General features: G+C 37.7%; 1 protein-coding gene across 10 annotated transcripts in view; it reads right to left on the bottom strand.

Annotated features, from left to right (window-relative positions):
- The window catches only part of DNM3 (dynamin 3), a 171,236-nt gene that overhangs the window by 123,531 nt on the left and 24,784 nt on the right, over positions 1 to 22,921 (bottom strand). For 7 of the 10 annotated variants that reach the window (XR_003530162.1, XM_027658458.1, XM_027658453.1 and 4 more), the window contains exons 3-14: positions 21,264 to 21,413; positions 19,469 to 19,672; positions 18,826 to 18,924; positions 17,817 to 17,977; positions 15,583 to 15,725; positions 13,517 to 13,652; positions 12,446 to 12,513; positions 11,479 to 11,617; positions 10,335 to 10,421; positions 8,332 to 8,402; positions 4,670 to 4,718; positions 2,994 to 3,023 (exon numbers count right to left, since the gene is read on the bottom strand). Coding sequence is in view for 9 of the 10 variants with exons in the window: in XM_027658458.1 (XP_027514259.1) it covers positions 2,994 to 3,023; positions 4,670 to 4,718; positions 8,332 to 8,402; positions 10,335 to 10,421; positions 11,479 to 11,617; positions 12,446 to 12,513; positions 13,517 to 13,652; positions 15,583 to 15,725; positions 17,817 to 17,977; positions 18,826 to 18,924; positions 19,469 to 19,672; positions 21,264 to 21,413 (1,337 nt within the window). In the remaining variant the exon portion in view is untranslated. Of the gene's footprint in view, positions 1 to 1,791; positions 1,798 to 2,993; positions 3,024 to 4,669; positions 4,719 to 8,331; positions 8,403 to 10,334; positions 10,422 to 11,478; positions 11,618 to 12,445; positions 12,514 to 13,516; positions 13,653 to 15,582; positions 15,726 to 17,816; positions 17,978 to 18,825; positions 18,925 to 19,468; positions 19,673 to 21,263; positions 21,414 to 22,921 lie in introns of all 10 variants that reach the window. The other 3 variants (XM_027658457.1, XM_027658459.1, XM_027658456.1) reach the window with 2 other exon arrangements.

Raw genomic sequence — 22,921 nt, 5'->3', positions numbered from 1 at the left:
ATATGAACAAGCCAGAAGGAAATCATTTTCTCATAGTTCAGCTGCACAAAACCCAAATCATATTTGTTGTTTTTACTCTCCAGGACTTCACAGATAAACAGGAAAGCAAGATTTGACACAATAAGCACATTTTATGAATTGCTACATGACTTCTTTGTTGCATTGAATCAAATGAGGTATTTGTAAAAGAAATACATTTAAAGAAATGGAACACTTTCTGATTCTCTAAAGAAGTATTTGAGGAATGATTTCAAGATAAGTGAGGTAAGTGAAATTGTCTGGGCAGACAGAAATACAAGTGTGAAAATCATGAGACTGGCTTCTCTCACAACATTCCAGCAGCAGCACTTGTTAATATAACTCTATTAAAGTTGTATTGCTTAACTCCATTGAAATAATTCTGAACACAGAACACAACTCCCAGTACTACTCTGTCGTCCAATCACTGTCATAACAACACATGTTAGCAAATAGTAAGTACATCGAGAGAATAAAAATTGGAAAAACTACTCTGTGAAGCACCCTTATAAGCTATTGGTTCTTTGTGTTCAATTATGAAGATTATCTCACTTTACATATTAGAGGGGAAACCTAATACAGTATTTCACTGTAATTTGCCAAATGTCAGAGCATAAACTCAGATCTGTTCTGACACTGAACACAAACAAGATCTTGTGATATTGCTTCCCTACAAAACACTGCACAGTATATTACATAACTTAAAAATAATGACAGTGGCTAAAGTCCTAAAAACAGGCCTGCTTTAAAGAAAAATTTAGTCTTTAGTGAAGCAAAGCACTCAGTGGTGAAAAATTTAAACGTTTCCAAATACAGTTAAACAAAGATTGAGATGAATAAGTCAAACATGAAGGAATCTTAACCCAAAAAATAAGTAGTCATGTAGAATGGCAATACTCCTCTAGTCTTGATAAACGGAAATTCAAAAGCAGCATGATTCACGATGCTAAATTTTGAAACATTCTTGAATGTGTTAGCCTATGGGCACCACTTCTTCTACAGAAATACTGGCATTTCTTAAGACAACAGCCTTGTCATGATTTTTCATGACCACCTCCACTGACCATGGCACAGGGTTCCATTTCCATCTGGTTGCTTAAAAAAATTCCATAAACATTTTTTTCCTGGATCATGCAAGATAACAGGATTTAAGTATATCTGAAGAGAAGCAGCAAAGTATGCTACAAAGCAGGATTAAAAGAAAAAAAAAAATAAAAAAGGGGTTACTAGGGGAAAAGTTACTTATTAGCACTATAGTTCAGGCCAACCAACGGGGTCTGAATGCTACCTGTGTCCAGAACAAGTGAACCAGGTTGCTGGTGTAACACTGCAGAAGAGGCAGGTCAAACAAAGCCTTCAGACCCAAATCTCCAAATCACTTGGACAGTGACTTGAAACAGTTCACATTAAGCCTCTTCTCCAATTACAGGGGCTACTTCAAGCAAAGCAGCAGATTTTGCCACTGAAGCAAATCTCAAAACAGAATTTCATATAAATTACATATAAATGACATATAATGCTCTATAATTTGAGTGTCTTGCATTCTCATACACAGAGTATCAATTCAGCACATGGAGCAATGACACCTTCATCTTCAAAACTTTACCATGAAGGGGAGATTTAAACATTAAATTTTAGTCACCAAAACAAATCTCAGCACACAACATACACAGTTAGGAGTGGGTCAGCTTTCAGGAGCTGGACCTTGCTAGTGTGCTGTGTAAAACCAAGCATTACACTGATTACTTCAAGCAAATTAGAAGACAGACTAACCTGTGGCTTAAAAAGAAACTTTGTGGAGTCAGGTCAAAGCCTCAGGCGGTAGCAAAGAAAAAAACAAACAAAAAAAGGCCAAAGATTAAGTGTGAGAGGATAAATTAGTAGCAGAGGAAAGAGGAGCAAAAACATGTTAAGAGGAATTGGCATTATCATCCAAAAATGAGGTATTGCTGTCCTCATCTTATTTCCAAGATACACAGAAACACTTAATAGTTATCTGCATCATTCCAGTTCAAAGCAGCTACTAAAAAGAAAAGCAACAGATTGCAAATGAGCATCCCACTATTTTGGGAAAACGTAGTGATCTTAATCTCCCAAGGGATTCAATTCAACTGCTGTTAGAATCAGTGCTGCCTAGTACTTTTTCCATGTTTAGTTTAAAATTATAACTCATATAATTTGTTGATGTGGCAACAAAACTGCAACTGTATGTTTTCATCACAGATATTGCCAAAGACTGCACACAATACAGAGATTTATTTCTTGCACCTATCACTGAACAAGGAGTAACTTGTTATAAAATTAACTGCAGTTTAGACAATTAATTCTAATTAGTAATATTAAAGACATTCAAGTATTTATTTACTCATGAGGTGGAAGGGTTAGAAAAGAGTTTGTCCATGATATATTGATCCTCCTGGTGCTCTGAAAAGAATGCTAAAACAGCTTTAAATATTTTCTTTCATAGAACTCACTTTTTCTATCAGAAGTAATTCCTTGGCATAAACAAAACACAAGAACAGTACCTGTACCCATAAACAGCATGTTCATTTACACAGGAGCTAATGTTTCCTTTTGGTTACCAGAAACTTATTTGCCCACCATTCAAAAGGAGGTCCACTATGAATAGAGGCACTTATATCAGATAAAAACTGCTTTCCACTTACATAATAAAATATAACACCAATTAGTCATTTTAGTTTGAGGAACTCAGTAAATTATAAAAATATTAATTCTATGCAAAGTTTTCTACAACATTTTAAGTTAAACTAGTTTAGACTTGTACCAGCAAGTTAGAAGCAGTTAAGTGATGAACTGCAATTATACTTTGTTGAGAAAGTGTTACAGACAAGACAGCTTAACATTAAATAGTTTAGTAGCAAGTATTTAACAAACCAATGAGTTAGAGACAAACTTTGCCCTCTGAGAAGCTAAATGAAAAAGCAACAATAAAGCTTACAGAACTTAGCTCGTACAATTTGCCTTGAAGGCGGTAGATTGGTTCCCTGAAATAGCAAATTGCAAAAATGAAGTTTTATTTCAGAAACATTTTCTCATTCTTTTCAACTCCAAACAATTAACTTACAAACATCTGTTTATTATCTCTAAAATAAAAGGTTCAGCAAAGTCCTTTATACCAGAATTAATCAAGTGTCAACATCGAATTTAAAATGCCAAGCTTTTCCTCCACTTCTTTAGAGAGAAAACATTCACTTAATTAAAAAATCATTCATTTTATTTGTGTATTTTTGAAGAGTCAGATAATTGGTCAATTTTCCTTTTATGGGACACTCCAAAGTGATGACAGTTGTTGTGTTTGACACATGTTCCGGCACAGCTAGATAAGGAGGAAATCTCTCCTCAGAGGGGAGAGACTCGTCTTTGAAGCCATTTCAGTGTTTAGACCTTCCAGGGTTCTTTTTCATTTTAATCCAAACCATATATTACATCAAAAATGCCACTCATGCTGGTCAGGCTGTAGGGGACCATTCCATCCAAGAAGTTATTGGATTATTTTAAGTAATGTCTCAAAAATAACTAGCAATTTTTTGGTGGGAGGAAGAGATTGAATTTCTATCCCCAAAAAGATAACTAAATTTTCAGAAAATGCCAACAACTCTTGTCCTATGAGAGCAGCAGAATAGGAGATTTACTGAAACCTCGGGTTTATGACCTGAGGGATCTAAACTCAGTGGTCACATTTGAAAATGTTGACCTTTCTCCTCCTGAGTACTGTTTGATCAAACTGCATGTGAAAACATCAGGAAGATGTTCAGTACTGGTAAGTATTTATAGAAAATTTCATTGTCTTATTTTTACTAGAATATTTTATTTCCTTCTAAAGTATGTACTAGTTCCATAATGCTTTTTTTTTCTCTGTTTAAGACTTTGCAAAACCCTCAAAGTGAGCATAAACTCTCCAAGGTTATAGTATTTTTATTATTTTTATCTCATATTAAGAAGAGGATTGATCCTGCAAAGTTCTGAGAGTTCCTGGCCCACATAAAAGCAAAGAAAGAAGCAAAGCTCAGGAGCCTCAAGCATCTTGCAGAATCAATCTCATACTCTTATGTGACAAAAAGAAACAAACAACTAATGAATCTCAGTGAAAATGCTAATTAATCTGAGGCCATCAACCAGTTATTCTTTGTTTACTTCGAGAAAGGCCTATGGTACAGAGTCAACACCTTTGTGAAGGTTTCAGCAGAGGGAAAGGCAAATCCACTTTTGCTTGCTGAATTGCCCTTCACTGCTGTTAAGCTGAGAACACATGAGAAGTAGGAAAACACTATGACAAAGCACACACAAGCAAGTACTCACCAGCATTTTGGATTCTGAAAGTGAGAAGTTTGCAGTTAATGACAAAACACATCGACGTGCAACATGACAGATTCAACGCACTGCCCGCCATGGGAGGGGAGGCACTAACCAGGAGTGCAAGCAGGAGCAGAAATTCTAAACATTAAATGATGGTAACAATGGGAGTCAGGTGGCTCTGAAAAGTTCAGCAAAACAAGGCGATAATGACGAGTTTTATGTATGTTCGAAGCAGAAATGGTAAATGACACACAGCAGGAAAATACAGCCAAGAAAACCAAACAGCTTGGGTTAACTTGCACATGCCATTATCCATTCTCTGTTAGGTGCCTACCTGATTTCCCACTGCACTTTTGTTAACCTGACTGCTTCTTTGTTGGGCACTAAGGGAAGCAGAGGAAAAAAGTTACGCTGAAGAAACTTGAACTAAGTCAGTTCCTGAGGAATAGATTTTAGCAGCAATAGTTACTTTGGATTCCAGCAGAAAAAGCTAGATTAACACAGCAAAAGAAACACAGCAAAATCATTGCATACATGTGCATATTTCAACTGCTTTTCTACCTGCTTATATTTGTCTGCTTAGAACAGAAGAGACATGCACAGGAGACAGTGCCTACTAATCATATCCTTTGCAACAACATCCAACTTGGATTGGTAAAGGTTACTAAAAAGCACAGAGAAATTATGGCTCATGTGGGTAACTTTGGAAACATTGGCCTCTATAAATATTCAGAGGAGACAAAGAGCCATTTCTGTTATTTAGCACAGTACAACAAAATCCTCCCCTGCTGGAGGCTTCTTAATAGCTTTGTCTTGACAGTTTGTTTTGGATATTATTCTAATATTTATATGCACTTTGAGGGTGTAAATATAACCAGTGGATGAAGCCGTCCCAAAGCTGGTTCAAAGCTGAAATCGTATAAGAATAGAACACATTCGAAATTAAAGCATATTTAAAGTATTTTACTCAGTTCTCAAACTTTGGTAATCCCAGTTCCTGAAACAAAACAAACTCCTGTCTCAAAACCAAACAAGTTGCCATTAATTCTAAAAGCATTTGCATTACGTGCTGGTTTGTGTTAGGCCACAACATTAAAATATTTCTGGAAAGAGGCAGAAAAGCATCCAGAGAGAAAGCTTTGGCTGCTCAACCACCAGAGTGAGCACTGGCAACAGGAAGTTTTGTTTGGATTAGATTATACCATTTCACCAGGCATTGATTAACTGAAGAAAAAAGCATCCATATATTAGATCAGCTACAAATGCTGCTCTGAAAAAGAAAGGCAGAAAGATGTGCTTGGATCAGAGCCTACAGGCCAATCCTGCCACTGTTTTGTGCACAGCTACTGCTCCAAAGAACTGCTGAAGCACCAAACTCAACCCCATCCAAATTCTGATCTTGCCCTTTGGGTCACACTCTATTAAACCAGCAGTCCACATGCTGTCTGTGAGAAGATCCAAAAGGATATTTATTCTGTGTGCCTACTCTCTGCATTTAACTCCCTATCATCCTGATCCTTTTGCCCAAGTGACACTGTATGTCCCTGGTGCATCGTCTGAGCTGCATAAGCTTTGGGGCATAAATTATGATTAAATAATGTGCACACAGAAAAAACAGCACTAGCCCATCAACAATTCTGAAACACACCTCAGATGGCTTTAGGAAACTTAATTGCTATTCTTTTGGCTTGATTTTTTTTTAAATTCTATCATTTTAGAAAGCTAATTAAACCTTGAACACCATACTAAGAAACTCATGCCTTTTAGAAATAGTCCACCAATTGGTCCTCTATTTACTGTTCTAAATACAAATTACTCTTTTTGTAAATTGAAGCACACAGCTATGCCTGAGTTACACTGACTGGAAACAAACCCAAACCCAAAATTTTACCACTTGTACTGCTAAATGAAACAAACATTAATATTCCAAGATTTCATAACTGCATGAACGTACAAAGTTGTCCTAAATACTGGCATTCTTAAAACCCTCTCGAGACAGTTCACATCACACTATACCTGCCTCAGGCCCTGCAATGCTGCAAGGTAGTTTGAGATGTCTTGTGCTTTATTTTTATGATCAAGGTTCACAGGACTCACACTATTAAAACACTGCAGGCACAAGAGATGAGGGCCTAGAAGCCTCAGCAAAGGAAAGGAAACACCAGGGAATCTGGGGAATATATAGTTCAGGATGTTCAGATGCTGGAGAGGACCACATGCTACCCAAAAATTATTTATTTTCAAGTTCTAACATAAATGAGATAACAATAACATGCTTATAGTTTCAAACTATTATTTTCTTCTGTTTAGCTCATAAGTGAATATATTTTAAATTGTTCTTCGCTATCCAAATTCTTTCTTTCAGCTGAGCAGAAGTCAACAAGGATACTTTGCTTCCCACCTGTTCCAACCTAGAGCAACCTTGCTTAAACTTACAAGTGAACTTAAGTGAAGAGTCACTTGTTAACTGCTTATACCCCGTGCACAGTGGCTGGGGATTTCTAAGTCTCAGCTGGCAAAAGAGGAAGCAGTTTTCCCAAAAAACTGAACTCGGGCACTGCAACACCTTGGAAAAGACATAGCACTGAGGACCATGGACTGAACTACAGGCCACAGTAGCAGCATCCAGGAGGGAAATTTTTCCAGGGGAAAAACATGCTGAAATAGCTTCAGATACACCTGGCACTCCAGAATCCAATACTATAAAATATGGAAGGTTCCAGCTCAACACAAGGAAAAGTCTTTTCACAGTGAGACGAGGCAAGCACTGGAATAGGCTACAGAGAGAGGCTGGAGGATCTCCCATTTTGTGATTTTTCCAGATCTGATTCGACAAAACCCTGAATAACCTGATCTGAACTCAACATCGACCCTCCTCTGAGCAGGAGGTTGGACTATGTGACTTCTCAAGGTCACAGCACACACCATGAATACATATGGAGTGTTTTTAGCAGGCTTTTTCCTGTCAGAAAAGGATGAAGAGAAGTAAATAGCAGGCAGGTTGTTATCTTGACCTCTAGAAGGCCACCTACCATTCCTACAACATCCTGTCATTTGTCAAGAGAACTGATAAAGATATCCAGGACCTGCAAACAACTCTAGAGAAAGTTGCTCAAATCAAACACATAAATAGTGCCTGGCTTTGCCTTCTCCCTTCTCAGCTTACTGAACTCCATGTTTTAAACCCTCAAGGCATATGGCCAAAGATGAGGATCTTCCTTCACAGTGCTAACTAGAATAGGCCAGAGTAAAATACATACGCTGGTGCCAAAGTGTTGCCAGGATCCCACATGGTTGAAACCTGTTGTGATTCCAAACGCTGTTATGGCAAATAACACAATTTATAAAATGAATGTGACTGAAGGAATATTTATTCTTCAAAGAGTGAAGACATCTTTAATGTTTTTACTAGTGTCAAAATGCTGGTATGAAGTCCCTGAGGCACAAATTGCTGGAAACTGAGGGAGAACATTCTGGAGAATATTCTCACAGCCTTTTCAATTAAGTGAGGAGAACGTCAAACCAGGTCCTGCAGGGCATTCTGCTACTATTATTCTCTACAGCCAAACAGCAGGCACACTTAAAATTCAGTGACATCCATTATTCTGAGCAAAACTGTTTCACATGGAATCACAGCTTCAAAAATATGCATTAGCAACAATGTGGAAAGACCACCAATATTATGCATTTCTGTGGTCCTGAAATGGATGTGCCAAAGCTGCTTCCAGAGATATGTGTAATTCCAGACCCAGACATAAGCTTCAGCTTCAGTGAAACCAGGCTCGTGAACTGGGTAAAGACTCCCCTGCAAATGGGACGGAGTTCAACACTCTGTGTATTGAGAAAGAACGTGCTCCTGGCATGTCTGGGACTGTGCAGCTTGCATCTTCACTGCCACACTTCAGGACTTGTGTTCTGAATTTAATTAAAAAAGAAAAAAGCAAACAAACAAAAAAACCTTACAGCGTCTTTACAACGAAGTCTCTATATACTTACTTTGCAAAGCCTATAAAATCTTCATGGTTGGTGTTGATGTAAGAAACCTGAATATCAATCAGCAGCAGCATCTGTTAGAGATAGGAGAGAAAAAATTAAGGGTAAGGTGGAAGAGAAAGACTGAAGAAAAGGAAGGGAATAAAAACCAGAACTTTAGTGTTTTCTGCATTATTGAATATTGCTTTAACAATTGTTCAAGCCAAAAGCAATATTTTCTAAATTCCACTGCTTCTGTTTCTGTGTTTGTTTAATAAGTTAGACTACAGAAGAGCTATTCCCTCTTCCTATTTTTTTTCCTGACAGACCTCATTTTTCACTCTTTTGGCCCTTGCCCACTCCATTAAGATCAATCATACACAAGCAGAGAGAGTTTATTAATTATATAACAGATTCTAGCTCTACGTTTTGTAAGTCAAGCAAAACTCTGTCTATCTGTAGCATGCCAGCCAAGCCAGCAAAGAACCTGAACTTTAAACCTAAAATCCAGGTACTTCCATTTTCTTTATGTGCCACACAAAGAAGTGATGGGCAAGCTAAGCCCTGGTCCAGAAAATGTACAGCCCAGGTACTAGACAGCAATTCTGGTGTGCACATCTGGATTAAGGGAAGGGATATCAAAGAAACAAAGGAATGGTTTGTGTACTTATCACTTGCCAGTCCTTCAACAGCCCAGAGACAGAATTTGATTCAAACTCTATAATCTAACTCAAGAAAAAAACTTGCTAAAATATTAGTAAAAGCTCACTGCCACCCTTCAACAGCTCCTGAAACAAAAGACTGCACTTTTCCCCTGTCTTTTCAGACTTCCATGTATCAGCAGGGAGAAAGAAAGGAACCTATTGCTACCAAATGGTAGTACTTAATCTCTTCAAAGTGTACAGAATTATTTTTGTACAGCTCCTCAGACAGAGCATCACTCCCAAATGCTTCACAGTTTCCAGAAGACATTAGGGTGCCTCACTTGGAGCAAAAAATAACGGGGATTTGGATCTAGTTCTTACCTCTGAAAATATCCTCAGAATTGTTTTATTAATGATAACTGATAACAGCATAAATAATGCTATAAATAAGTGACAATAACCCATTTGGCCAGTTTTTGGTATTTACAGAAAGCTGGTACTTTGTGCTTGGTTCTGGGAAATAGTCAGGCATGTGCACACAACGAAGAATGGGAAAACAAGACTCAATTATTCAAAGTAACTTGTATCTTCTCCCAAATTTTGAGATAACTGAGTGTTCTAACTAGAACTCCCTGCAAGTACAAGCCCAGCAAATAAATGTAATGATTTTTAAGAACTATATTTGCAGCACAGAATAAGGGAAAATAAGCAGGATGTGCTGCACAGCTCTCTAGTTTGTACAGGGACTGGATTACAGAGTCAGGAGTCCAGAACAACTTAGGAGGTCTGCCTAGCTCTTCTTCCCCAAATATTTCTGTTGTCACACTGCACTCTCCAGACAATAATTCCTGTTCCCACTTCCAGTGGATTTTCTAACATGTAATCTAAGCTTTGCAGTTTCCTGGATTTGGAGTGCTTAGCTGGGTGATGAATGCTCTAAACAAGTTCCTCTGAATTTTTGGGGGTTTTTTTTACATTTTTTGACCTTGAAGGGAAGCTTGTCACTCCTGCAAGAGTATCGGTACCGTTAGTTGTGAGCACTGCTGTAATTAGAGGATGGGATAGGTACATTAATAACACCTGGAAACAAAGTAGACAAAAGGCTGGCTATTTCTGTGTGCAGTTGTTTAATCACTAATGGGCGCATTGGCACAGGAACAAGCCAACGCTACTTTAAGCCACTACTTAACCCTTCTGTAACAATTTTAGTATCCTCTGTCAAAGCTCAATGGTAAAGAAGCAATTTTTCCCCCTCTCTAAAACGTGAAGTCTGTTTAAAAAAAAAAAAAGAAAAATCTTTCATTGTCTTACTGCACTTTGTATGTAAGAACTTCCCTCCCTTACACAGTTCTCCAAACTGTCAGATCTCCTGTTTATTCTCACCTGATCCTTGGTCTTCTCTTCTCTTTCACGAATGTAACCCGCAACAATTCTTTCTGTTTCCTCACACAACCTTGGATAAGTTGCCAACTGAAACACAAAGTTAACAGACATTTACCCCTGCAGTGTGGCTCCAGTGGAATACAAACTGGGGAGCCTCCAGTTTTCCTCTTTGGACGAAAGCAAATACTAGGAATTCTTGGGCTCAAAGTTACCCATGCTGCAAAGCAAGCCTTATTTGTTTTTCTTCAGAGAAACTGGAGAGGCCTAAACCCTTAGCTTGTTTCTATGCTTTTGCTCCATGGAACATAAATGAAAAGACACTTCAGACATATGAAAACACAGCCTATCAGCCTTGGGGTGAGGTTTCTCTCTCTTCTACTGTGCCTAATTCCAAAGTGGCACTTAAACAATTTCCAGATTTCTTGTTCTTTAAAGGCTCCACCTTGTGGCAACATCTTTACATAACAATACTTAAATATAAACAGCAAAATACAACGGTAAATTTGCCCAATTCTCTCAGGAAAAGCATCTGCACAATTAATTCAAGTGATGTATCTTCCAAACTTTGACAAAAGTGAAAAAAATCTGGAAACTCCCTTCAAAATACAGCGGTGAATCTGCTTCTCTATGATCTTTGCCTTTCCTGTTTTAAGAAATATCTGCTTTACCTGCTCATCAGTATAAAAAAATTTGCTTTATTCGGAAAAATGCAGAGGATGTGGCAGGATATTTCTCAACAACTTCATCATAATTGTGCCCACATCCCAGAACAGCTTCTGTACTTGCTGCTCTGTACCCTGCACTGAGCTGGTGGGACAGACAGATGGACAGGTGAGACAGTGAAAGTAGCCAGTTAGCTAAGAAGTGTAAACATGGTTCTGAAGAGGAAGCTGGGGGCATCACTTGACTCAAAAACACCTCCCATCATAAGATTTAAAAGAAAGGAGTAAAAAAAAAAATGAACTTTGCCATCATTACACTGTTTTGAGAGCTTTGCAGACGTAATTATTTGAGAGAGTCTTACTCTGTACATAAGTGACTGGATCAGAAATTTCTTGTAATACTACAAAATGCAAGACAGGCTTTACATTATCTACCACACCATTACATTTTACTTACATTACCAAATCTATGTGCAAGCTACCTTTTTAGTGCACTTCTTGACAGTGTTGATTAACTCTTGCATCACCAGATCCACACTTTTTAAGCAAGGTCCTTTCAGCTTAACTATCTGTTTTTTAACAATGGCTTCGAACGCCATATCTGGAGTAAACAAACCTGTTCTGTGGACATAAAAAAACATGTAAGACAGTAACAAAAACATCATGCAAGGAAGATTATTTTTTTTTACTGAATTGCTCAAATCTTCATTTTCAGAGCTGAGCGATAACAATCTCTACACGAAGAGACTTCCACAGAACTAAATTTGCTTTTTTCTCAAGCAAGTGTCATTCTGAGTAACAATATACAAGTAGAAATATGCTTGAAAGATATACAAGTAGAAACTACTTCCAGATGTCTGTGAGAACTCTAAAGGGTACTGATATAATGCAGTAAAGCCTCATCAGCACTGCATCAAACCTTCCAGGAGGGATGAATGGCAGCTGCAGCACTCCATGCACAGTCACCTGCACAGCAAATCCATAAGAATCCTACATCTGCACTTTTCACTCACACCAGGAAATGTCGTTCTGTTATTCAGGGTCCAACGTGGAGAATTTCACAGTTCACTGCAGGGTATATGAAGCTATATAACAGATACCCCACAGAGCCAGTCCTAAACAAATGGGCCTTACTTCTCTTTCAAACACTGTTTACCAAGGTCTATCTTGGCAAATAAATTATATTTAAAAAAAAATAAAATCAAACCATAAAAACATGCCCAAAACTATCAGTTCAGTACCATAAATCAAGACCTCCCCATCGACAAGGCAAGGAAAGCTCAAATACTTCCCCACAGCTACTAATGTCAACCTTCTGAGAACTTACTAACCAAGGAACATAAGGAACAGTTTCCAAAACACAAAGAACAACAAAGCTTGCAAGCAGTGCTTTCCAAAGATATTACACCTGTATAACGAGACTGGGCTTGAAAACATGGGAGCACTTGCCTGATACCATGTATGTTCTTGATGGCATAACTTATTTCTCTCCGCAGTTCCTTCTCGTTGAATTCCATCTAGAGGAACAAAAGCACGTGAGAGCATATTAGGGTAAGTTCTTAATGAAAACAGAAAATATTACCTCTCCTAGTATGACCAGAAGACAAGTAAGTTCAACTGTCAAAACAGTAATTTCTAATAACACTAAACAAAGCATTAAGTATTTTAAAACATTTTAACACTAAGGCTACAGGCAGCAGTAAGGATTGTTGAAAATCACACACTCAGATATACAAACAGCTGGAATGATTTTGTACAGTCGACAAAGTAAGTCAGAAACAGGATTTGGAAGATGCTACTTTTTTTTTAGACCTCTTTTCTTGAAGAGGTGCATCTTCTGTGATTATGGTCTGTTTATCCTCTCCTTCCCACTCTACTGTTTTTCAACCAAATTTAAAAGAGGAGTTGTTTCAATTATGAAGTTATAAAGCTTTTCTTCAAGTTTCTTTTGAAAGTCAGCTAGCTGGAAGTTAGTGCTGTCACAAATGAAGGGGTCATTACCTAAGCCCAACTATCACAGAATTATAGAATAATTTGGATTGCAAGGGACCTACCCTGCTCCACCTCTCACTATGAAAGCATAGGACTGAAAGCTGGCTTTGGTTTAATGTACTGAATATGGGAAGTAGAACACACAGAAAATGGTTATTTTCCATAATTCTAATTTTAATAGATACTAGGTCTTTGAACACAACTTAAATTTACCAACTGGAGTGGTCTGCCTGCCCCATTTAACCAGAAGAAAGATGCCATTTGTGATAAAACAACAGAGAAGTACAGAAACTAGTATGAACTGGGACTATAATTACATTCTAATTCATTTACTTTAGAATTCTTAGCATGTCTCAGTTTCCAATCCTAGAAATTAAGCCAAAGGTCTTAAGTATAACTTCATGTAATTTCTTCCACACTTAAGAGCATGTTCTTCCAATCAGACCTTTTCTTGGCTATACTATTATCAGCATGAACATAAGAATACATAAATAAGGCACAAAGCACAACAGCAAGACGGATAAATACCTTCACTAGTTCAAAAGGAAAACGTTCATGGAAAATTCGGTTGATTTTGGCACCTCCTGAAAGTTCTAGTGTATCAACTTGATCTCCTGATCCTTCGATTCTTTTTTCAAAGTCCACTGAAAACTGTTGTACCATCCTAAATTTTAAAGGGGGTGAGAAAAAAAAAAAAACAAACAACAAACACAACCGCTTAAGTATGTCAAGTACTAACTCTTACTTCAGTACTATTGACTACTAGTGCCTGATAAAACATGTTTAGGAATTGACAAAAGTATCTTTGAACAACAGTTGATTCAGCCAAGTTGTCAATTCATAAAATCCATACCTACACACATCCCCCTGCATCCCTTTTCTCTTGTAGGACCTCACACAGTATATTTTTTTTTTTCTTCATAAATGTTGTGGGTGGGGGAAGCACCGTTTATTAAACTTTATTATAAAGTCAGCTAAAAATACAGCAGGGTACCAAGCTACATTCATTTGTTATCAACGATAACACAATTTCAAATGATGTTATTACTTATTAAATAGATGCTTAATTATTTTTTTAACGAAGAAAAAGTGATAGCAGTCTTTTTAGTAGGATAACAAAATAAGAGTCCTGACATTTAAGTTATAATACATAATGTATTTGAATAGAAAAGCACATCCATATTCAGATGATGTTACAAAAACTGCAGACAGGGCAGACCACCACAAGAAAATATCCCAAATTTTAAGGCAATTGGTTCAATTTGCAGAGTTTATTTCTCCACAGTGACCCTTGGATCTTCCTAACATGGCCATGTGGCAGCTGTCAGTACCACAAGCTCCAGCTCACTTGGTTGTGCTTACACTTCTGCAGCAGGAGCATTCAGAAAAACACACAGGAGAATTCTTCCAGTCATGGAAAAGCCAAAGGTGATGGCCCTCTGTTTGTGCAACTAAAACATCTGGAGTAAAGTCATGAGGAACTGACTTATGTCTTCTCTTTTGGACACAGTTGTTACAAAAATAAGGAGTAAATTGGAGTCTTCAGCTGACTCAAGAAAGTCTCTCTAGTTCAGCTGATTATTTTCCCTTCTGAATTTCAGACTTCTAACTACAGAATGAATCCTGCACAAAACTCATGCGTTATCACAATCCATTGCTATTACCATCTATCTCAGAATGCTGAAAACCTTTGAAATCAGTCAGAGCAGGAATGTGACAACAGTCATATAAGATATAAGAGCTAGGTACATTTTACACCTCTCTTTCCCCCTCTGCATACTTCCTCTCCTAAGAGGTACATTTTAATTGCATATGAACACAAAAGTGGCTGCAGAGGGTTAATCTTAAAAAAAAGAGGGAGAACAAAAATGGCAGACCAGTATTGGGCATCTCTGGAAACAGAGCAGGTAAGGAAACAGCACGAAGCAAAGCAACAGGTGCCAAGTGGTGTTCAACCTGAAACGTCAGATTGGCCTTTTTCCACAGTGCTAAATCCACAATCAAGAAAGGGTTCTGATTCCAATTCCACATGATTCAAAGTCAGATGAACAGTTATCTCTGTTCCCTTCCTTTACAGTGGTGTTATCAAAGATCTCTAGGTCTTAGGTGCACAATACATGAAGGACTACCATCTATGATTAATTTTGATCTTACCACCTTTGAGTTCTTTTGGAAAGACAAGTTCTTATATTAGAAAAAGAAGCATTCCCTACTCTCCTTCCACCCTCCTCATCTTACAGACTTCTAACACAATGTCCTTCCCTTGCTTGAGGTCATCTTTTTGGCAGACAGAAGAATGTGCCTATACAATCAGAAGCAGTTTCTTACCTTTCATCATCTCTGATGCCCATCTTTATACCTTTTCCTTGCTCTGCTTTCTCTCTTTCCTAGGATTACTAAAATTAATTTAGGGAAAACTGCTGAAATTGTAGAGTATATAAAGCGTTTGGGAACATCAAACACAGAATTCTTTGGAGTTCACATATAAAATCCTTAATCATATCCTAATCTTTAGATTTAAACCTATTAGAAAGAAGAAAAAAAGAAGTAAAACAAACCTATACAGAGCAGAAAAGCAGACAAAAGACACTCACTGCAGCAAGGCTTTTGTTTTTCTGGTTGGATCTTCTGGTCTGAAGTTTTTGTATACCTCTACTTCATGTTCTATAGAAAGCAGTTGGCTCTGGAGTTTGCTTCTGAAGGCTGGCAGAGTATCCCGAATATGATTGGTAAGTTGCTAAAAAGCAAATAAAAGTCCTTTTATATTGTAAATAAAGATGAAAGCAGGAGCACAACCATTTCCTTCTGACTGCCAAGTTTATCAGCCATGACCTGTGCTAGTTTACCAGGGCAATTCCTTTTGATCTCTGAAGTAATGGAGGCTGTTAAAGAACAATACAATATTCTTTGTGCATACACATTGTAAAGAGGCTCCAAAAATTCCTTTGTCCTCTCACTCACTGAGCCCTGTTACTACATACCTACCTAGTTACTCACGAAAAAGTTACACACATGACATGTAATTTGAAATGACCTCTCATCACTCAGTGCTGATGCCATCACTCCTGTTTTGCTTGTTTTCCTAAAGGTGTTTCCCAATTCCATACGTGCTTGTTCAGCACGATGACTCCTTTGCAGCCACAAAAAAAGAGATTCTGAGCATCCACATCCCATTGATGGGCATTACTCCAGAGGTGGAGGAAAGTACAGACATCAGAGTAGCTTCTTGGCACTTTCCTAAGTGATTTTTGCTCCCTTGTGCAAAGCATACTAAAGGGAAGAGATCTGTCCCTCATATTAATGGTTTTATAATTTTTCCTTTTTTAAACATTTGATTTTCAGCTGAAAAAGGTTCTACCACTCAATAGTTTCAGTTTTTGTTTCTGAAAATATACCAAAATGTACTGGAAAATAAATTGAACAAGAGTAGAAAAGGACTTACCAGATCTGTGTTTAACTTATCTCACTTGTTTTTGCGTATATATTGTACTGTGTTAGGACAGCACTATCAATGTCTTACCTGTGCCATAAATTTCTCATGCATTGTACCCATTCTTTAATTAAAACTAAACTGGGCTTCTTGCACTATGCCCCAAGCCCTTTTCTCTACCCCAATCAAACAAGCTATAAATTCAGAATGTCATATACCAGAACAAACTCAAATTTAAAGTCGTTCACCAGACTGACAGGCACAAAATCGAAAGCTGGAGTTTCCCTGGAGCACCACCTTGTGGATGCCGAGAAACTGAATTATTACCTGAAACCACAAACACTAACACGTCCCCAGTATCTTAAGGACAAAACTTATGCAGATCTTCCCCTATATAATATTCTACACACAGTAAAAGCAACAAAAGATCAACAGTTCCTACTGAAGTAGGTAGATTTTCAAAACAGCTCACAAAAAATGTAATAGGATATAAAGTAATGAAAATCAGGACAGATAAGACTGTCCAAAGGGATATGTAGCCTGTGCTTCAGTCTCAAAACTAGGACATGGGAATCACACTTTCAATATATAAAAAGAGGCAAAACATTCTAAACACAGGCAAAATTGCATCCTCATTAGGGTCACAGGCTGGTCAAGCTAAGAAAGGGCTCTACCAAAAGAGCAATACCCAGAGACCCAAAATGGTGAAGAGAACTCCAAGCCTGCTGTAGGCAGGGCCTTAATTAGGACAGTAATTTATGGCTTTCTCCTCCAGGTAACTGGGAAATAGCTCTATTTCCAGCTGAAGGAAGTTGAATTAAAACACAGTTTGGCACAAACTTATAGATATAAACCAGAGCTTTTGGCAAAAATAAAAGTAGGGTGGCAAAGTGCTCTGATTACTGTCATTTGTCATTTATATCATTAGTACACAGTATATGTTTATAGTAACAACTACAATAAAGTGTACATTTTGAGGTTAAAGTACAGACACACAGTGCATCCTCAGGATACATGACTTCTAAAATTGTCTTTTTTTATCCCTAATTTCTAAATTTGAGTGCTAAAAATCCTGTTAAGAGAAATGTGATAAGAAAGGAATAGGATGGTGTACTCCCAGGAAGGGAGAGAAATCTTATTTTTGATGTTCATATTCAGTATTCAAGAGAACAGGGAGGTGCAAAACTGTCAGTACAAGTCAGAAACCACATCTCACAGCAAGCTTTTGTATGGTACAGGTAATATACAGCTTTGTTTTTACCTTGTGCAAATTAAACCCATTAAAAGCAGGAAATAATAAGTGAGGTTCAGTGACCAACATTCATTTTAATAAAGCTTTTGTATTGGCCCTACCATTATTATAAAGCTGCCTTTCACCACCAAGGCTTCAGGTTTTACCTGGTTTAGAACTTTCTGGAGATACGGCGTTCCCATCCGATCTGCCATGTGCCTGTAGGACGGGTGGGAAAGAAAGAATTTCCTTTCTGCTAGAAGAGCTGCTTTTATGTCCTTCTTCCCATCAATGTCCTTCTGGCTTCTGTTTACAACACCAATATAACCTAAAACAACACAAACCCAACAGGTAAATCAATGCAGCTATTGCCTGAACTGCTGAATTCACCTTGACTAGAACTAAACTTTCAAATTTAGGCATTTCAGATACTGTTTACAAGTACTCAAGTGCCCTTAATGCTGTTTAGATTTTTCATTCTGTTTAGATATAACAGATACACTTACTTTTAAATCACCAGTGCAAAAAGAGAAATATATGAAACTCTGGCAAATCCCAAAGAAACCTTTTCAAAAATAAACCAACAAAAAATCCAAACCAAAAATCAAAACACACACACAGGTCCACAGAGATAAATGATGTAGTATTAACAAAATACAGAAAAAAATTCTCATTTGCTGGATCAATGGGAGGAGATTGTAGTTTCATCCATAAATTATAACTAGAAACAAAATTATTACTATTATTAACAGCATGAGCAACTGTGCCCGTAGCTGCCAGAACAATCACATGGAAGATTTCTGGAAGGTATAATAAATTGTTTTATAGTGAGATTACCAAAGCTCTGGTGCTTGTTGCTGTCACATGCAAAGAAAAAAAGATTCACGTGTTACAAGTGACAGCAATCTGGCAGAGAAGAAAAAAATTGGCTAAAAGCTTGTGCTGACATTTCTTGCTTCCTCTGGAATATGCAGTTTGTTTTCCAGGTCCAGAAAAAAACTTGCAGGATATTTTTAGCACAGCCATCTTTTACATTTGGTGAATAGATACCTGTAAAAGCAAAGAACTCATCAAGTCCAGCATAACCTTTGATTCATCTCCAGGACTCCTAAACATTACCCTTTATCCAAACCACTTTCTGGATTGCAAAGAATACAGGCAACTGAACATTCTCACCTCTACGAAGAGGGAGTAGTTTGTTTTCTAGAACTTCTCTCGCATCTGTTCCTTCATCCATCAGATCCAATTTTGTGATCACACCAATGGTCCTAAGGCCTGACCAGGGTGGAGACAGGAGGAAAAAGTTACTGAAGAATCATTTTGATTCAGGAAGAACAATTACAATTATATAATAAAAGACATGTAGCCTTCTCAAAACTTGTATCACACCCTACCAGCTACAACTCAAGTTATGGTATGTCTGGAAAAGAAGGGAACAGAATTGCTGAAACGTGTTCCTCAAATCTCTTTAACACAGCTCAGCATCCCTACAGTATGATTGTATAAAATTTATAAAGCAAGTACCCAGAAATCCCATCAGCATCATGGTCCATTTTGCCTGATACTACAAAAATTCCTAGATAGGCACTGCTGCACTTGCTTATAGGAGACAGTGACAAAATTTTTAAAATACATTTACAGCAACATTACCAGAACAACACTGAGCTAACCCCCTGTTGATGTTGAAGGCTGCATGAGAATGTACATATACATCTATTTAACATACTCTCCATTATAAAATTTCACACAAGAGTTGATCTATTACTTCCAATTATGTTCTTACACTGAGAACACAAAGTGGTAATCCATCAATGCTTACCCTGAGGGTCCACTTCCTTCGCCAGCTTCAGGGCATCAGAGTTGGCCAGATCAGTGTTCGCTGGAGTCACAGCCAGGATGAGACAGTTTTCCCGGGATATGAACTGCATTATCATGTCTCTGATCTGTTGCTCAATATCTGGAGGCTGATCCCCTACTGGCACTTTAGTGATTCCCGGCAAATCAATAAGGGTCAGGCTTAAGACTATACAGAAAACACAGGATCACAGAAGTGGTTAGCACACCAGACATGTCAAAGAGGTCTACACATCCATAGCTGCAGACAAATTTTAGTCACATAAAAGCCCTTTATGACCTTTACAGGCATATAAACATTGTCAGGAGTTCAAACAAAATGCCTGCCAATCTGAAAGGTATATTTGTTTCCCTGTTGGTCTTTCATCTCTGAATTTATTAGTGTTACTTAATATTTTTAATGTAACAACTGGTATAAGTATCATCTTATACCAAATATCCTTGAGGGCTCTTAGACAACTGAACGTGACTTTCTAAGCTTTGTCCCACAACAAGAGCACAGACAACAGACCATTCCCATTGCATCCTTCAAATCAATGCAAAACAGTTGTTTAGGTCGTTGGGTTTTTTTTAAAATACAGTCTTTCTCTGACCATGCTTTGAACAATGCCTCCAATTAAGAAATTCCAAAAAAAAGTCAATAGCAGGCCTAACTTATATAGCAAAATTGTTGTTAAGAGGTGGGGGGGTATATTGTTGTTCTGAAGATTTAGGGGTATTTTTTACTCTGCAACTTCTTCAGAAAAGTAATAAATATGAAGAAGTTAATCCATTAAGAAAACCTGATTTGCTCTGGCATGATTTCCCCAGTACAGGCCACAGTGCCAACTAAAAGCATCCCAGTTTGTTCAACAAGTACTGGGGCAACAGGGTATCCTGTAGACAAATGAGAAAAATGCTATTCCTAGAAAGGAAACACCAGAAGTATATTTTGGGTCTGGTTAATACAGACAGGAGTTGCTGAACTGAAGACTGATTTTACTAAAACAAAGTAAGAGCAATAGGTAGGAAATTTTCACTTTCTCCTGGAGTCAGCATGTTCAACCAACAAGCTTTGAGGCAGGAGATTTAGTTCAGCCCCTCTCCAGTTAGAAAAATAAAGTGCTTCAGCCAAACATACCACTTTTCTCCTGTATCAAAGACAGACTCAATGGGAAACATTTTCCCTAGCCTGCCTTCATTAAATTGGGCAGATGGTAACCAGAGGAACTAACTTTGATCTATACTGGGGGTCTAAAACAGAAAGCAGCTTCAAACACCATTATTGTCTGAACATGTTTTTAGTGACAGGGAACAATAAACTTCCAGTAAGGCAGGGAGACACAGTGACTTTCTAGATCACTGATCAGGGAATCCCTCTGGAGGGTGCAAAAAAGTTTTGCCATTAAGTCTCTCATCTCCTATTATTTGTCTTTACTAATGAGCTACCATCTCATGAATGTACTGGGGGAGAGACTGCTTTCATCTTGAGGCAAGGTGAGAATATTTTTAAATAAAGAGAATATTAAATGAGGTAGAGAGTCTATGTTCTGCCCATCTCTCATGGCCAACAGCTCTCCACTGTAGAGTGGTTTCTTAAAAACAGGAGAATTTGAGGATTCTTCCAGACACATACCCACTTTTGGTTCAACTTAGCCTCAGAAGCTTTTTCATCCCAGAAGAGCGAGCAGTAAAAACAAATCAAAAGGGCAATGGCTAGACAGACAGAGCTACATAATACATTATATGACAGAAGTGTAGAGGAGAATGATTTTACCTACCATGTGGAGAATATACTCTTAAATTAATAGGAATTGAAGAAATGCCTTTGTTCATTCCTGTTACTCTATCTGTTTCTGCTTCGATTTCCTGACGAACTTCATCAAAATCAGTAAATTTCTTCCCTTTGCAGTGCAGAAATTCAGCATACTCTGTGAAAAATGTCAACAATAACTCTGTTATTTCACAGGCTTATCAACTTAGACACCCACTTTCAAGGCCCTAGTGGTCTTCAGATGTGTGTGCACAGAAGCACACCATCATGGCTATCAGGAAAGCATTATTGTGATTACACATGTGAAAACCAGCCTGCAACGAGAAAGCTTAGTTAAAAAGTCAAGTTGTCTGGAAATGATTTACTGCTCTTATCTTTAGCACATCATCTTCTGGAACAACCTGAAAGATTCAATTAGATGCCATTTACAGTAATAGAATAAGGAACAGATTGTGAATCAGATTCTGAGTTTTCATCTGATTACATTTGCCTGTAATACATCACCAAATTGAAAAGTAATTCAAGTTCTGTATTATGAAAGATTATAAGCATTTGTTTCAAACACTAACAGCCCATGTCATGCACAAATTTAGCAAAGGAATTCAGTACATTTTTACAAGTTCATAATGAAAATAAGAGCAGTTAAAAACACTGTAATGTTTTCAACACAACTCCTCATTCCCTAAATCTTCCAGTTGTCTAAGTCCAAATCACACAAGTTTAAGCATCTATAGAAATAGCTGTGATTTCACTGAAGGGGGAGAACACAGTTAATTCCTAAGTTTTCAATATCATACAACTTGTCCTGTTACCTTAAAAGGGCATTGACCAGGAATCAGGGTAGATACAGCCTAATTTGTTAGACCCAAACTTGACACTAGGTCCCTGTTTTGACTCTTGAATCCCAATATTGATACTAATTACTGCAACCTTTTGGTTGCCTGCATAACCATGTTCCAGGATTTTAAAACTGGTCTTTCTTCCTTCAAAAAAAGAACACAGAAGTTGATGTCACATAGCAAGGCTGCAATCAGAACCAATGACACGAGTGGTAATCACAGGTACAGCTCACATCCTGTCCCCACGGGGTCTAAGCACTAGGACTGGAGAAGGGCTGAAAAGAGTCGTGTGTGTTCCACTTCATTTCATCCTGCAATCAAGGCCTGACTTCAAAGTTCTGTTTAGATGTTTCTTCCCCAGAAAATGTTTCTTGGTAACAAGCCCTCAGACACCAGGGGAAGGAGCTTGCTTGGTACTCAGAGAAAGAACAGCAGCTCAGGAGAACTAATCTGAGAACAGGGATTAATAGAGGACCTTATGAGTCAGTACTGAAGCCTGTTACTCAAAAGTCACTTTCTTACTATTATCAACAGAGCTTTTTAAATAAAATAAAATTAAATTAAAAAAAACACAAACCCTAAACAATAGTTAAAGCAAACTGAGAGACCAAAAAAAGAAAGACACAGAGGACGGGAAAATAACAAATATCAACCTTTCTGTCCTACAGTACCATAATCCCTCCAGATTCAAACTGTGAGGAACAGGGAAACTCACCCTTGTTAAGACAAAAATACATCACTTATTTTAAAAATGAGACCACCCACCAAAAACCCTCTGCCTCACTTTTGACAATTTAAACATTCCAGAATATCTTAGATTCTTTTT

This window comes from Corapipo altera, unplaced genomic scaffold, assembly GCF_003945725.1.
Source record: "Corapipo altera isolate COAL_440 unplaced genomic scaffold, ASM394572v1 79, whole genome shotgun sequence".
Classification (NCBI taxonomy): Eukaryota; Metazoa; Chordata; class Aves; order Passeriformes; family Pipridae; genus Corapipo; species Corapipo altera.
This window is presented reverse-complemented; position numbering and strand designations above follow the sequence as displayed.